The 13,418-nt window shown below is 42.8% G+C and overlaps 1 protein-coding gene across 1 annotated transcript in view; it reads left to right on the top strand.

The window, feature by feature from the left end:
* Positions 1-8,955, top strand: part of CWF19L2 (CWF19 like cell cycle control factor 2) — a 92,929-nt gene extending 83,974 nt beyond the window's left edge. Inside the window, exons 17-18 of the mRNA XM_075546544.1 lie at positions 5,378-5,479; positions 8,215-8,955. Of these exons, the coding sequence (XP_075402659.1) occupies positions 5,378-5,479; positions 8,215-8,358 (246 nt within the window). The 3' untranslated portion in view covers positions 8,359-8,955. The remainder of the gene's footprint in view (positions 1-5,377; positions 5,480-8,214) is intronic.
* Positions 8,956-13,418: the final 4,463 nt, after the last annotated feature.

Below are 13,418 nucleotides of genomic sequence, written 5' to 3'. Positions count from 1 at the left end.
GTATAAGCTTGCCTCCTTTTGCTCATTTATTTGCCTCTTCTGGGTCTTCTAAATTTTCTGCAGCATAGTGTGATGATCACAGGAAAACAGCTCTTCATGTTCCTTGGCGAGGAGTCGGCTAATCCTCAACAACTTGTCATGAAAAGGGGTCCATTTTTCATCAGGCTACTTTATTAAGGTTTCATGAGAATTATTTCTGAACTTAATTTTTTTTTTTAGTTTTTATTTTAACTATGGTTAAATTGACTTGATGACAGTAGGTTTGGAATTTGTGTATAACAATTGAAAAAGTCTAAAATCCCCTTAGGGACTGATTTTTATCTTTAAAGGGAAATCCTCATGGAAAATTTAGGTTTACCTAGAAATTTTCTATAATAGATTGATTTTTGTCCTCCCCCACCCCAATGTATTTTGTAAATTCTTTGCCTGTGATTATAACCCTCTTTAGGAATGAGTTTTTGCTATTATGGTAAAGAGACGTATTACTGTAGACTGTGACGTTTGAAAGTAGCCTTGGTGGCCAAGCGTGTGATCCAGACTGTTAACTACAAGGTCAGCCATTCGAAACCACCGGCCATGTAACAGAAAAAGATGAGCCTTTCTACTCCCATACGGATTCAAAGCCGTGGGCATTCACAGGGACAGTTCTCTCCTGTCCTGTGAGTCTGAACTGAGTGAGTGAGGTGGTGGTGGAGTCGGTTGCACGCTGGGCTGCTAACCACAAGGGCACGTCAGCAGCCACCTGCCAAAGGAAGAGGAGTCATTCTGCTCTCGTAAAGATTCACCGCACGGCAATTCTGCTCCGGCCTGTAGGATCACTAGGAGTTGTAATTAACCTGATGTCAGTGGGCAACTTTGGAGACCTAAATGAGCTTTGAAAAGCAAGGCAGCCAGCAGGAGTGGGGGAGAAAGATGCTCCCAGGTGAAAATCACTTAGGAGGAGAGCTTTAGAGAGATGAGAGCTTTCCTCCAGAGCCAACAGAGAAAGCCATTTCCTGCAGCCACTGCTCTGAGTGTAGACTTCTAGCCTGCTAATGATGAGAAAATTCATTTCCGTCTGTTTAAGGCACCGATCTCTGTTAGAGCAGTATTACGTAACTAAGACTTGCAAACTCAAGGACAATAATAAGGAGGGAAGATTGGCAGAGAAAAATTCAGACACCCGTGCTTTTATAAGTACCTGTAAGGAGGGGTTCCAGAGTTTCAGGTCCTCCCCCGCCCCTCCTCTGGAGGTGCTGAGTGCACATACACTCTGATACTAGAGTTTGTGCAGCCTGCAAAGAGATAGAAGAGGAGAAGTTTGTGACAGCAACTGTCGGTTTTTTCTTTTGTAAATTTTTTATTGTGAATTACATGGGGGTTTCCATTTCAGATGATCACCCCTTCATTCAACAATGCAAACAAGCCACCCAAGCTCCCAGCAACCCACCCTGTCTTCCCCCTCCTCCTCCTCTAGGACATTAGCCCCGCTTTGCCATGTCACTTGCTGTCCACATGTTAGTCTGTTGCTTTGCCTTCCCTCCCTCCCCTTTCTCCCCTAGGAACAGCCAGAGTTTGTTTTTGTGGGTTTGACAACCTATTCTCTGGATTTTTCTTCCATAACAGTGGTCTCATACATTATTTGTCCTTTTGTGATTGACTGCTCGCAGTATCATGCCCTCCAAATTCATTCATGTCATGATAATGCTTGATAATTTCATCATTGTTTAGCAGTGCATAGTATTTCCTTGTGTTTTTCCTGAAGTCTGTCCATCCATTCTTCCACTGGTGCATTTAGGTTGTTTCCACGTCTTCTGTGTAATAGCAGTTGTGTTTTTATTGCACCGTTTTGCAGTGTGCCATTGGTTGTTGAGCCTTAGTGTGCATGTTAGTTTCCTATTGCTGCTGCAATGACTGTAAAATGCCTACAGACTTATTACTGTAAAGTTTCTGGAGGTCAGAATCTGAAATAGATTTCATTGTTTTAAAATCAAGATGGTAGAAGGTCTCCATTCCCTCTGGAGACTCTAGCAGGGAATCTTCTGTGGGGGGAGGTCAGATGCTCACAGGCATTTTCCCTGAAGGAAGGCCCTGCCAGACTGCTGTCTCCCACACCACAGGGGTGGGGGCTTGTGACCATTAGCTTGGTTCCTGTAGGTGGAGTTCACACCCCACTGATAACGGTCTCTGACAGTTGAGCCAGGGAACAGGCCAAACCGATCTGTGGCATCCAAGGTTAAGCTGCCATCCCAAATCTAGGATCCGCCCATCTTGTCACATGTATACCCCCAATCCCTCCTCTTTCTATTTGCCTGTATGTCCCTAGACCACTCCCTCTCATTACTGTATTACCTATAGCACAGCCCCTTCCTGTGACTTATGTCCTCACCTGTAATTAGGGGGCTTGCACATCCCCAGAGAATATAAAAAGCCTGGGCTAGCATTAGAGATCTCGCTTCCCTCCAAGTAGACCACCAAGCCGGGCTGAGGTGAGCATGCTACCATGAATCGTGTCTGACTCCATTTATTTCAATACTTCTATTTCTCATGCTCTCTATAACTTTACTATGATCTTTACCTATTATCGCTGTACAATTGCGCCTACCGGACCCGTAACGATGTGGTGGGGGCTGACTTCCCCTGACAGTCTTCCTGTGCCTTATTTAGTTTTTAGAATCCTTCTGCATCCCTTGACTTGTGGTGCCTGCCTTCTTTTTAGTATGTCCAACAACTCCCTGAACCTGATCCTCCGGTCTTCCTCTTACAGGGACCCATAGATTATGTTGGGGCTAATTTCCCAGCGCAATACATACCTTTAACCCTATCTGCAGAATGAATCCCTCCGCCATATAAACTTGTGGCAAATAGGGCAGTGGGGCATTGATATGTGGAAGGGGTAGTTATTCTTCCTACCATGATTTAATACAAACCGAAGGTGTGGACACCGTCATCACGAATCCCTTCCTGGCGTCACCTCTCTTGAATCACCGTTTGTTAGTGGATGCGGGTCTGCGTGCTTTGGCGCAGTCATCTGTTTCACACGGAGCAGTCTGCTCCAGAGGGCAGCCGGGTTCTGCTGGAGCTGTTAGATGGAGGTAGAGTTGCACCTCGGTCCTTGGCTCCGCGCGAGAAAGAATTCACACCAAAGCCTGGCTCGTGATCCAAGTGAGTTTAATGAAAGTTAGAAGAAGCTAACTCAGGTTTCACGCGGCACCCATAGAATACCTCCCGACCATGCAGCCTGGCAGAGACTGCTCAGCGTCACGCAAAGATCACTCTCCCTGCGACTCTATGTTAGATCTCTCCTCCAGTTCTCTTTCAAGTTCTTCTCCCCCCCGACTCTCGGCTCCTGCCTTTTCAAGGATTCCATGGGGAGGCATGGTGGACGACCCCAGATCGACCCTATTGGCTGAATTGAATTCACCTGGACCAGGTGGGCCGATCCAGGTTTAACGCCCACCCATGCCTACCACGGGGAAACCCTAGGCCTGTGAGCATGTGCAGTGTGCCGCCCTTTTTTCTCGTGCTTGGCTCTCTGGGCATGCGTCAATGGACATCCCATTCCTGCCTATCTGCCTAACAGAGCCTTCCAGCTTCTCGCTCTGACTGCCTGTTTGCATAAAGCACCCCATGCAGAAGACAAAAATCAGACATGCCTGAGCCACTTCTGAGTGCCAAGGACGGGGTTAGGCGCTTTACTTGCATTGCTCTACCTGGTCCCACAGAAAGCTCTGAGCTCCTCTTATTTCTTGTGAGACCAAGAGATAGTGAATGACTTGAGTGAGGTTATAAGAATCAAGAGGTGCAATTAGACTCTTGTCTGTATCTACTTTACTTTCTTTGTTCCTAATTGACAAGGTTGTTCCTAATTATCAATGCGTACAAAAGTAAGGAAGTATGTAGAGCAAGAAAAGTTAACCATTTGTTGTGTTTTATATTATGTACAATTTTATAAATGATTTTCAATACATATGTAGTTCGTATATCATAAAGAATCCGAATTTCATTTGCTTTATAAAACTTCTTTCCATCTTGCCACACTGTACCTCTTCCATGCCTGCCTTCTTGGGAACACAATACAGAATATATGTAGTTAAGTAGAAATATGGAATTGTGTGCCGAGATAAGTACATGCTGGCTGTGCAGGGAATAGAAAGGAGTGATGTTACGTACTATACGTTGATCCACTCGAGTAATTTCTAGTGACAAAGGTAGGACTTGAACACTTGCCAAGCGTGGAAGAGAGAGCGAAAGCAAGAAAGTGTGGTTTTCCCCAGCTCACATAGAGTTTCCGATTCTGTGCGTGTGTGGGGGTGGATATGTAGGGGTGGGGGGAAGGAGGCTGTGAAGGGGGGGTCTGTGTGTGTGTGTGTGTGTGTGTGTGTGTAAAAAGTGGCAGGCAAGAAGGGAGGGAGGGTGGGGGAGATGATGGATGATTCTGGCGATCTTTTGAAATGAGGTTGGTTAACCAACCAATGAATGTTTGGTGTTCTGTAGTTTTAATGTATTTGTGATCAATCGTAGTAAAATCTCCAGGACATGTAAGCAAAGCTATATGGCCAGAAAATGACTTTTTTTGAGATGAACTTGTTTGTCACTAACGACAGTAAGCACTCTGCTATATAAAAGTTAGAAGTGCCTTTGGTCTCCCTGCTTTCCCTCAGGACAAGAAGATAATTGACTTGGATTATAATTGGCAGATATTTTGAAGACCTATCTAGCTGAGAAAGGCTACCTAAGCGAACCGTTTTATTTAGAAAGTTGGGTCATTACTTAAGTATCCCTGGAGCGAGAAGTGTGCTTCATACACGGGTCTTCCCCCCTTCCTTCAAGTTCATTCCAACCTAGAGTGGGTGGCGGTTTCTTGGCGTTTCCAAGATGGTAGAAGTACACCTCGGAGCACACAGCCCCCTCTTTCTTTGTCAGAGTGGCTGGAGGGCTGGCAGTGTGGTTAGAGGCCCAGTGTTTCACAGTCTGTGCCACCATGTATTCTTTACACTTAAAGAATTCTGTGCATTTAAGCCAAGCCACAAAAATGATGCTTGTTGAGCTGATTCCAACTTACAGCGACCCTCTGTAGGTTCCCAAGACTATAGACCTGACCGCACAGGTAGCCTCTTTCCCTGGAGCTGCAGGTGGGTCTGAACTGCCAAGGCTCTCCCCGCCAAACCAAACCAAACCTCATTGGCAGCAAGTTGATGCCAGCCCAGAGCAACCTTGTAGGATGGAGGAGAACTGCCCCTCTGGGTGTCCAAGAGTGTACGTCTTGATGGGAGCAGAAAGCCTCGTCTTCCTCCCACAGAGCATCTGATGGTGGTGTGTGAGGGAGCTGGTGGAGGGGATGAAACATAGTTTTCTGATTTGACATCTTTCACGAGTTGTTATCTCTTTATTTAAGGTACCCCGAGGCTTACCTTACTTCTCAGTGGATTTTGGTATGCAAGGAGGGTTTGCCCATGTCATTGAAGATCAACACAAATTTCCTCATTACTTTGGAAAGGTATGTGGCAATTTGGTAAAATTCTAGTACTTAGCAATTTAATAGCCTTTTTATTTTGAAGGGAAGCCAAAACTTCTGGTATAATTTGCGGTTAGGTTGGTGAGTGCTACTGCATTTAGTTTGTACAGTGAACCTAGGAACTATTAGTAAGGATGATTAAAAATATTTGTAGCAGATTGAGAATGTTACTCTGGAACCAGAGGCTTGTTAACAATTTCAACAGAAATTCCGATGTTTTCCTCTAGAATCGGCCTGGTGAGAATAATGATAATTACACCACTTATTCAAGGCCTACAACGTTCCATCCAGGTGCTGTTCCAGGCACCCGTGTGATGGCCACAGTAAATCTGTTATGCCAGCAGTATCATTGCTGTCGTTACATAGGTGAGGGCAATGAGCTGCAGCGCAGTTCTGTGATTGCTCAGGATCTTGGTATTCATCAGTGAGTGACAGGGTTGGGGGTACATACACTTGTGGCTGAAGTAGAGAACAAATGATCTCACCTCTGCATTTATAGCTAAGCACAATACAGTCCAAGAAGAATATATGACTCATTTCACACAGGTAGTTTCTTGGCAAGCAGTAGAAGCTACAGTTCACAGCTGTCAGGGTTTTCCCATGACTACAAAGTGCCTTCTGAGGGTACAGTCCCTACATTACAGGTCCTTGGACGTATCTGGAAGAGTAAAAATGAGTATCCCGGATTGTAATAGTGTTGATGCAGCAACGGAGGCAGTCAAGAAGTATTTGAGGCAAGAAAAGAGGGAGCAATGACTTTTTATGCCGGTGAAGCCCCACAACGCCCTCATACACTGTCTGGGGAGCCAGTCCCTCTGACTTGGAGGGACCTTGATGAACTCACCCCACCTTCATCTCCTATGTACGGGTCTCTGCCACAGATGAGTGAGTGAGCATGTGCTGCAAAGACTATCAAAAGCGTCGTATGCGGTTGGCCTGACTGGGCTAACCAGTAGCCTGGGATCAAATGTATATTTGAACCACTGAGATTTATTGCGGACGCTTGTTTGAGAAATTTCCAGAATTGTTTTGAAGAGTTAACTAGAGAGAGGGGGAAAAAAGTTAACCAGAAATGTATTGTCAGTTCTCTAAAAAATTGTCTTATTCTGTAATGTTTTTAGCATAAGAACAGTTGAAAGCAGGGCCCAGGACTGGCCAGGGTTTTGTTCTGTGGTACCTATTCGTTAAGAGTTGGACTTCGCTTAACAGCACCTTATAACAAATGTTTTATAACTGAAAGCTTTATGACTAAATTTATTATAAAATGAGTTTGATTCTGGTGAACAGGGTGTGTTTCTAATACATTTCCTTGACGCGCCCTGGTGCTGCAGAGGCATAGTGCCTGTTGCCCCAAGGCTGTGCTTTGCCCCCCTGGCTGTTTCATATGGGGAAGGCGTGGCCGTCTGCTTCTAAGGCTGAGTCTCTTCCCTCCAGAGGGTGGCCATCAAATCAGTGGCACACGACAGTGACAAATTGACTTGGAAGGTGACCCCTTTCAATTTTGCCATGTGTTATAGTTTATAGTTCATACAGTTTAAGGTTAGAAGGAACGTTTTCCTAATTTGTGTCCCTTCACTGATCCTTTTCGCCAAGCCTTGCTTTTCAAGAAGCAGCCGATGGCTCCAAGAACTCCTGCAGCCGGCTCGTTCAAGCGGCTGCTTTGGGAACAAGTGACTGGTGGGCTGGCCGGTTTCCACCAACAGCTGCTTGAGTCAGAATAGGAATTGATCTTTGAGGACAGCCATAAGATAAAACTTGATCTGTAACTTGTATATAGACGTTGCTTCTGGTTAGTTTATAAGCTAGGCTTTCCTAATCTATGTCGCTCACTTGGATGATACTGAGAAACACTTCATTTCACCTAGAATTATCTATCCTTTGGCTGTCTTCTGTCTCTTTCTGCCCCCTCAGTTCCCTTTCCCAATGATAGGAAACGTCCCCAAATTCATCTAACAAGTAAGAGTCTTTCCTTTTTTCCTGGAGCCTTGAAAGCAGATTCTTTATCTGCTTTGCCACTTTCCCTATTCTACATGACCGTCCTAGCTGATTCGGCTCCCACCACACCTCCTTCAAGTGTCATTAAGAGCTCTCTGCAGGCAAGTAGCTATAAAAGGAAGGGGCTTCAAAAAGTGTGTGGGAAATACACAGAAGTTGTCAATTCCAGCTTTCCAAGAACTTTGCATTTTCTATTCCAAGTCATTTGTTTTAAAGTTTAGGAATGTGACTTTTTAAAGGTGATTTCTAAATTTTAATTCTCTGTTTACATACATTATTAAATGTATTAAAATGTGGCTTCAGTTTTCTGATCAAAGATCTCCAGTTAATGGTAGGAGAAACTGAATTGTATAGAAATATGCTGGGTCTGAGATTCAGCTATAGTTGAGCAACTAAGTTAATAATTGCTACATGTTGACCAACTTTTCTCTAAACTATTTTCCATGCTATTCAGACAGACTTAACTACGTTTCGCTGTCTCCCTCCCGTTGCTACTGTTTGGTGGCTATGCTAACAGCAAATGCGCCAATAAATTGACAGGAGACCGCAACAGGATGCCTAGAGTCACAGGTTTTGCTTTGTTAGAGCTAACTGAAAATAATTTAACTTTAAACTGATACATATGCATTTAAGATATGTAATATCAGAATAAACAGAAATAGTCTCCTTCCTCTTTTCAGTGTTATTTATGTATCCATGGTTTGTGTGTTTCTCCTTACAAGGAAATCATTGGGGGGATGCTGGACCTAGAGCCAAGACTTTGGAGGAAAGGAGTCCGAGAAAGCTTTGAAGACCAGAGGAAGAAAGCCTTACAGTTCGCGCAGTGGTGGAAACCGTACGACTTCACCAAGAGTAGCAAATGTTGAGGCTTTCAGCTTTGTTTCCCTCACCTCTGACACATCTGGCCCTCGGCTCATAGGATAGAGTCGTGGTGGCAGATGGCAGCTTGTCACTCACTCACGAGTGTGCATCACTGGATCCTGTGGCTTCTTACCCCAGCTGCACCTGCGAACTTCATTTCGGTGCCCATGGAGTCTACCCAGCTGTGCTTGATGGCGCGCTCACCTTCCTGTCTACCTACTGTGTGTTATCACAGAAAAGGACTTCTGAGAAGAGAGAGGTGGGAAGACCAGGAAACCACTAGTCTGCTCGAGTTGTGAAGTCTATTGATTTTCTCCTTCCAGGTTTTTAAAAGAAGATTTGGAACATTCAGTAATAAATGACATTTCTTCTGGTAGTCTTAAAGAACTCTTACTTTTTAACCGGGAACATATAATATCCCTGCGGTTCTCTTTGATTAAAGGAAAAAGAATGTCTTTAAACTAATAAAGAATCAAGTGATAATGAAAATATAACCACATGTATGATGTAATTTTGCTTTTATTTCTAGATTTTTCTTTTAATAATCCCATTATTATTGTTTGTGTCTTTGAATTTTGGTGAGTTAATACAAGTAAATTTTCCAAATATCACAGTTTATAGTTCTGTATTTGTATGATAATAAAAATTTTTTATCAAAATCTTTTTAATTTGTATTTTTTTAATATCTTGAGTAATGAGAACAGTGTATATGTCAGAAGCAAATTCTGTTGTCTCACTTTATGAAGGTTCTTGATGGTTGTTGTTGTTCTCACACTTGGTATGCAGCGAAGACGATGCCATGGCCATGACGTGAAGGTGAAGTAGGTCCGACTCTTTCTTAACAGTAAAATATTTTTGTAGTAACTCTGACGAAATGCTAGATTTCTGGAACTAAAACCTTAGCATTTTGACTACCCAGAACCGTGGTAGAATAACTTCCAGAATAACTTACAAATGACATGGTAATTTTTATTATTGGTAACTCAGAATATACTGCCAAACCCAAAGCAAACTCACTGCCATCAAGTTGATACTGACTTGAAGCAATCCTAAAGTACAGAGTAGAGCTGCCTTATGGGTTTCCTAGGCTATAACTCTTTTTTTCTCAACAGTTTTATTAGCACATAATTTACATATCGAGACTATAACTCTTAAGGGAAGTAGGAAACCTTTCTCCCAGGGTACAGCTGATGGACTTGAACTGCTGACCTTGTGTTACCAATATGCCACCAGGGTGTACAGCCTATTTTCAGTGTGTTAAAAAGAGAATACTACATTTTTTATCTGAAATTTAAAAATGAACTTTAAAATTTCACATATAAATTGAAGCATATACATTTTTATTTCATATAAAATGTGAAGCTTACAGCTTTTGAGTTTACATCTCCTCCTCACCTATCGACTCTCTTGATGGTTGACATTTTCACATTTATGACAAGAGTGAAAAATCTATTTGGATCTTTAAAGAACAAACAAATCAGTGCTTTGAAAACAATGATGGCAGCATATGTGCAGATGTGCTTGACACGTTGGATGAATGTATGGATTGTGATAAGAGATGTAAGAACCCCCAATAAAAGTAGTGAATAAAAATTTTCTAAAAAGAACAAATCTGCCTTACAAGAAGTACAACTAAAATGCTTTTTAGAGGCAAGGATGGCGAGACCTTGTCTCATGTATGTTGGACACATTGTCAGGAGAATGCCAGTCCCTGGAGGACATCATGCTTGATAAAATACAAGAGTGGTGGAAAAGAGGAAGGCCCTTAACAAGATGGTCTGACACAGTGGCTGCAAATGGTTTCAAGCATAAGAACTGTTGTAAGACTGGTGCGGGACCATCCTTAGCTGCACATAGCGTAGCTGTTTTGCTCTGCTGTGCACACGGTCCAATGGGTCAGCGATGGCACCTAACAACAGTGTTCATCTGACAGCAATGAGGGCCGGTGTGCAAGGTAAGAGTAAGGCTGGCTGCAGTGGTTAACTTCATGTGTCATCCGTCTTGGCCATAATTCTCAGTGGTTTGGTAATGATATGTGTATATATCATTGATATGATGTAATATAATTTGACAAATTATCTGGTGATAAAATTTCCATTTTGTGATCTGATGTTGCCATCTTCCACTTTTCATATAATGCCTGTTTTATCATTTTTGCATGATGATTGGGTCTTCAGAACCTAACTGTCAATAAGTGAGTGGTGGATGTATTTATTAAGTAGATACTTGTTAGTATTGTATTTATTGCTGTTTTCAAATTCTTGGTTTTAGTACAAAGTCTCTAAGGAATCTCTGTAACTCTGTAATTCATTCATTGAGTTAACCGAACACTGTTTAATCCTTACATATACAAGCAGTAAAAGTACTTACCGTACCTTAAATCATTTTACAGTTTAGTGTGGAGCATGACATGTACATGAGTAACTATAGCACAATATAATAAATTCTAAACGGAGATTTGCACCCAAGTATATTGGCATACAGTGCTAAAGAACTATTTCACACCTCCCCTCTCTCCATTCTCAGCTGTTAACTTTGCCTACTGTTTTACTGAGACAAAGAGAATTATCACCATTTATCTTTTTGTCTGCATTTGCACCCATGTATGCTACTTTTTTTCTTGCTAACTCTAGATAAGTTATTTTTTCTTTTCTAAAGCCAATCCACTCAGCTTATGTGCTGGATCTTATCCTTTCTCACAGACCAAAATGTTCCTACTCTCGGTATTACTACTTTTCCTCTTTATAAGAGCACTCTTGTTAGCATTAAAAAAAGAGAGAAAGAAAAATCCTGTAATGTGTCTTGTTTTTTGAACAAGAAGCTTTAAGATCCCCCTGGAGCTGCTTCTCCTGTCCACTTGAAAGTACACTTTATTTTAAAATAAATCAATCAGTCCTTTTCCTTTCCTCTCATTCTCACGTCAGGCAGGCTTTATCCTCTCCCTTCTCTCAAAACTTGTAGGCCAGGTTGTCGGTGACCTTCCACACTGAAAACCCAGTCATCCTCCATGCTGCTACTGTACCTGAGCATGATGGAGATACTGGATCCTTCCCTTTCTTGAAACACTTGACCCACGTCGAGAGCTTTCTTTTATTTGCCCTTTCTCCTGACTGGCAGCATTTCCTGATGTTCGTCATCTCTTTAACCGCTACGGGAGGACAACATGCCCATTCTCCAACCTCATGCAATCCTGAACTCCGCTTCCAAGGTAATCTCATTATTGAAACAATCTTAATTACTGTGTGTGAGCTGGTTCATTCAGCAAATATGCAAGTGACTACTGTGTGCCAGTTCCTATACTATGTGCATGGACTATCTTCATGAACAATAACAGCCCCTGCCTTTGAGGACCTGACACTGTATCGGGGAAAGCCAGAAAATAACCAGAGCGAGAGAAACGTATCTGGGGAACATTAGAAAATGGTAAGTACAGTGGGAAATGCCAACTGGATTAAAGAGGATATCTCTCCAATTTGTATCTTTGGTCCTCGTCCCTTAACTCCATCTACTCATGTGTCCAAATATAGGTATAAAAATGGTGTGGGGGTTGTGGGACTCCCACGAGGGGTTACTCACTGCCATCAAATCAGTGCTGACTCATAGTGACCTCATCTTAGGATAAGACTGTTCCGTTGGGTTTCCCAGACTAACCATTTATGGGAGTAGAAATCCTTGTCTTTCTTTTGTGGAGCAGCTAGTGGCTTTGAACTGCTGACCTTGTGGTTAATAGCCCAGTGCCCACCCACCAAGGTCCTCTGTATATCCAAATATATGGGTAAAAACGGGGTGGGAGTTGTGTGACTTCCTCTGACATCAGAAGGGGTAAAGAGAACCAAATTCAACATCAACCCAGAACTTGTTCTTATGAAGCAGTGGCCAGACAGGCTTCCACTCTCTAATCTTTACCAATTCTAATACCACCTGCTCCTCCCATAGCGCTCTATTTTTCTGCGGAGTTCAATAATTCATTACAATGGCCACACACAACTCACCCAATATGATTATAGAATTTATTGGTGTCAATATGTGTTACAATTCAGGCAGAAATGGGCAGGACACAGTTCTTCCATCATGATCAGTTCTTTTCAGCCATGAATTAAGGCACATTTCTCTCTGGACCTCAGCCTATTGCCACACAGCCCTTTGGCCTCTGTTCAGATAAAGTTACAAAGCTCCTTTAGCGCAGCAGCTAAATCCCTAAGGCCATAGGACCCATCCTCAAAGTGTTCGATTCTACCTCTGCTCCACTCTAGTTCAGGTGTCCGCAAACCTAGCTCCCTCATTTCAGTACCTGGAGGCACTCTGCAAGGGAACCCCAAGCGATCAAGAGTGTCTGCATGCACTCCCTTTCGCTGGCTTTATAAGCTGGGAAGCCCACCGCTTTGTTTCATGCAGTGGCTCTTGTTTTGGCTGCTCCTTTGCCACGTCTTTGCTTTTCCATTTCCTGGATTGAGGATGTTTAGCAAACATCCTTAAGGTCCAAAGGATGTGCTTTATTCCTAGCTTCTCAATGGCAATGAGATCCCATTTCTTGCTTCTGAGACTACCATCCACCAGGATGGGAAAACGGATTAATCCCCACATTGGAGTGCACACACCCTATCTGCGTGATCCCAACCAATGATTGGTGGGAGTTTAACAAAGACTATTGCTAGAATAACCATATAAAATCATTCATGGCACAATATTCAAATGCCAGCTTGATGTTTCTATGTAGTTCTATAGGCATCTGTCATAGTCATGCCCCAAACAACTGGTTTTCCTCCTGTTTATCACTTACTGCTGCTTAGCCAATTATCTCCAAACGTAGTGCCTTATGCTAATAGTCCTTTATGATTCACAGTTTTGTAATTGAACAATTAGATCAACTCAGCTGGATACTTTGCCTCAGTTCTGACATCTGGCTTCTCAGGGTAGCTCACAGGTCTAGAGAGGGTTGAAACCATATATCAGGGTTCCAGTAGAAAGAACATGTTTTGGAAAAGATGATAACATATGTACAGATGAGTTTGACATGATGGATGGATGGATTGTTATAAGAGCTGTAAGAGCCCCCAATAAAAAA

The sequence above is a fragment of the Tenrec ecaudatus genome, chromosome 4 (genome assembly GCF_050624435.1).
Source record: "Tenrec ecaudatus isolate mTenEca1 chromosome 4, mTenEca1.hap1, whole genome shotgun sequence".
Taxonomy (NCBI): Eukaryota; Metazoa; Chordata; class Mammalia; order Afrosoricida; family Tenrecidae; genus Tenrec; species Tenrec ecaudatus.
This window is presented reverse-complemented; position numbering and strand designations above follow the sequence as displayed.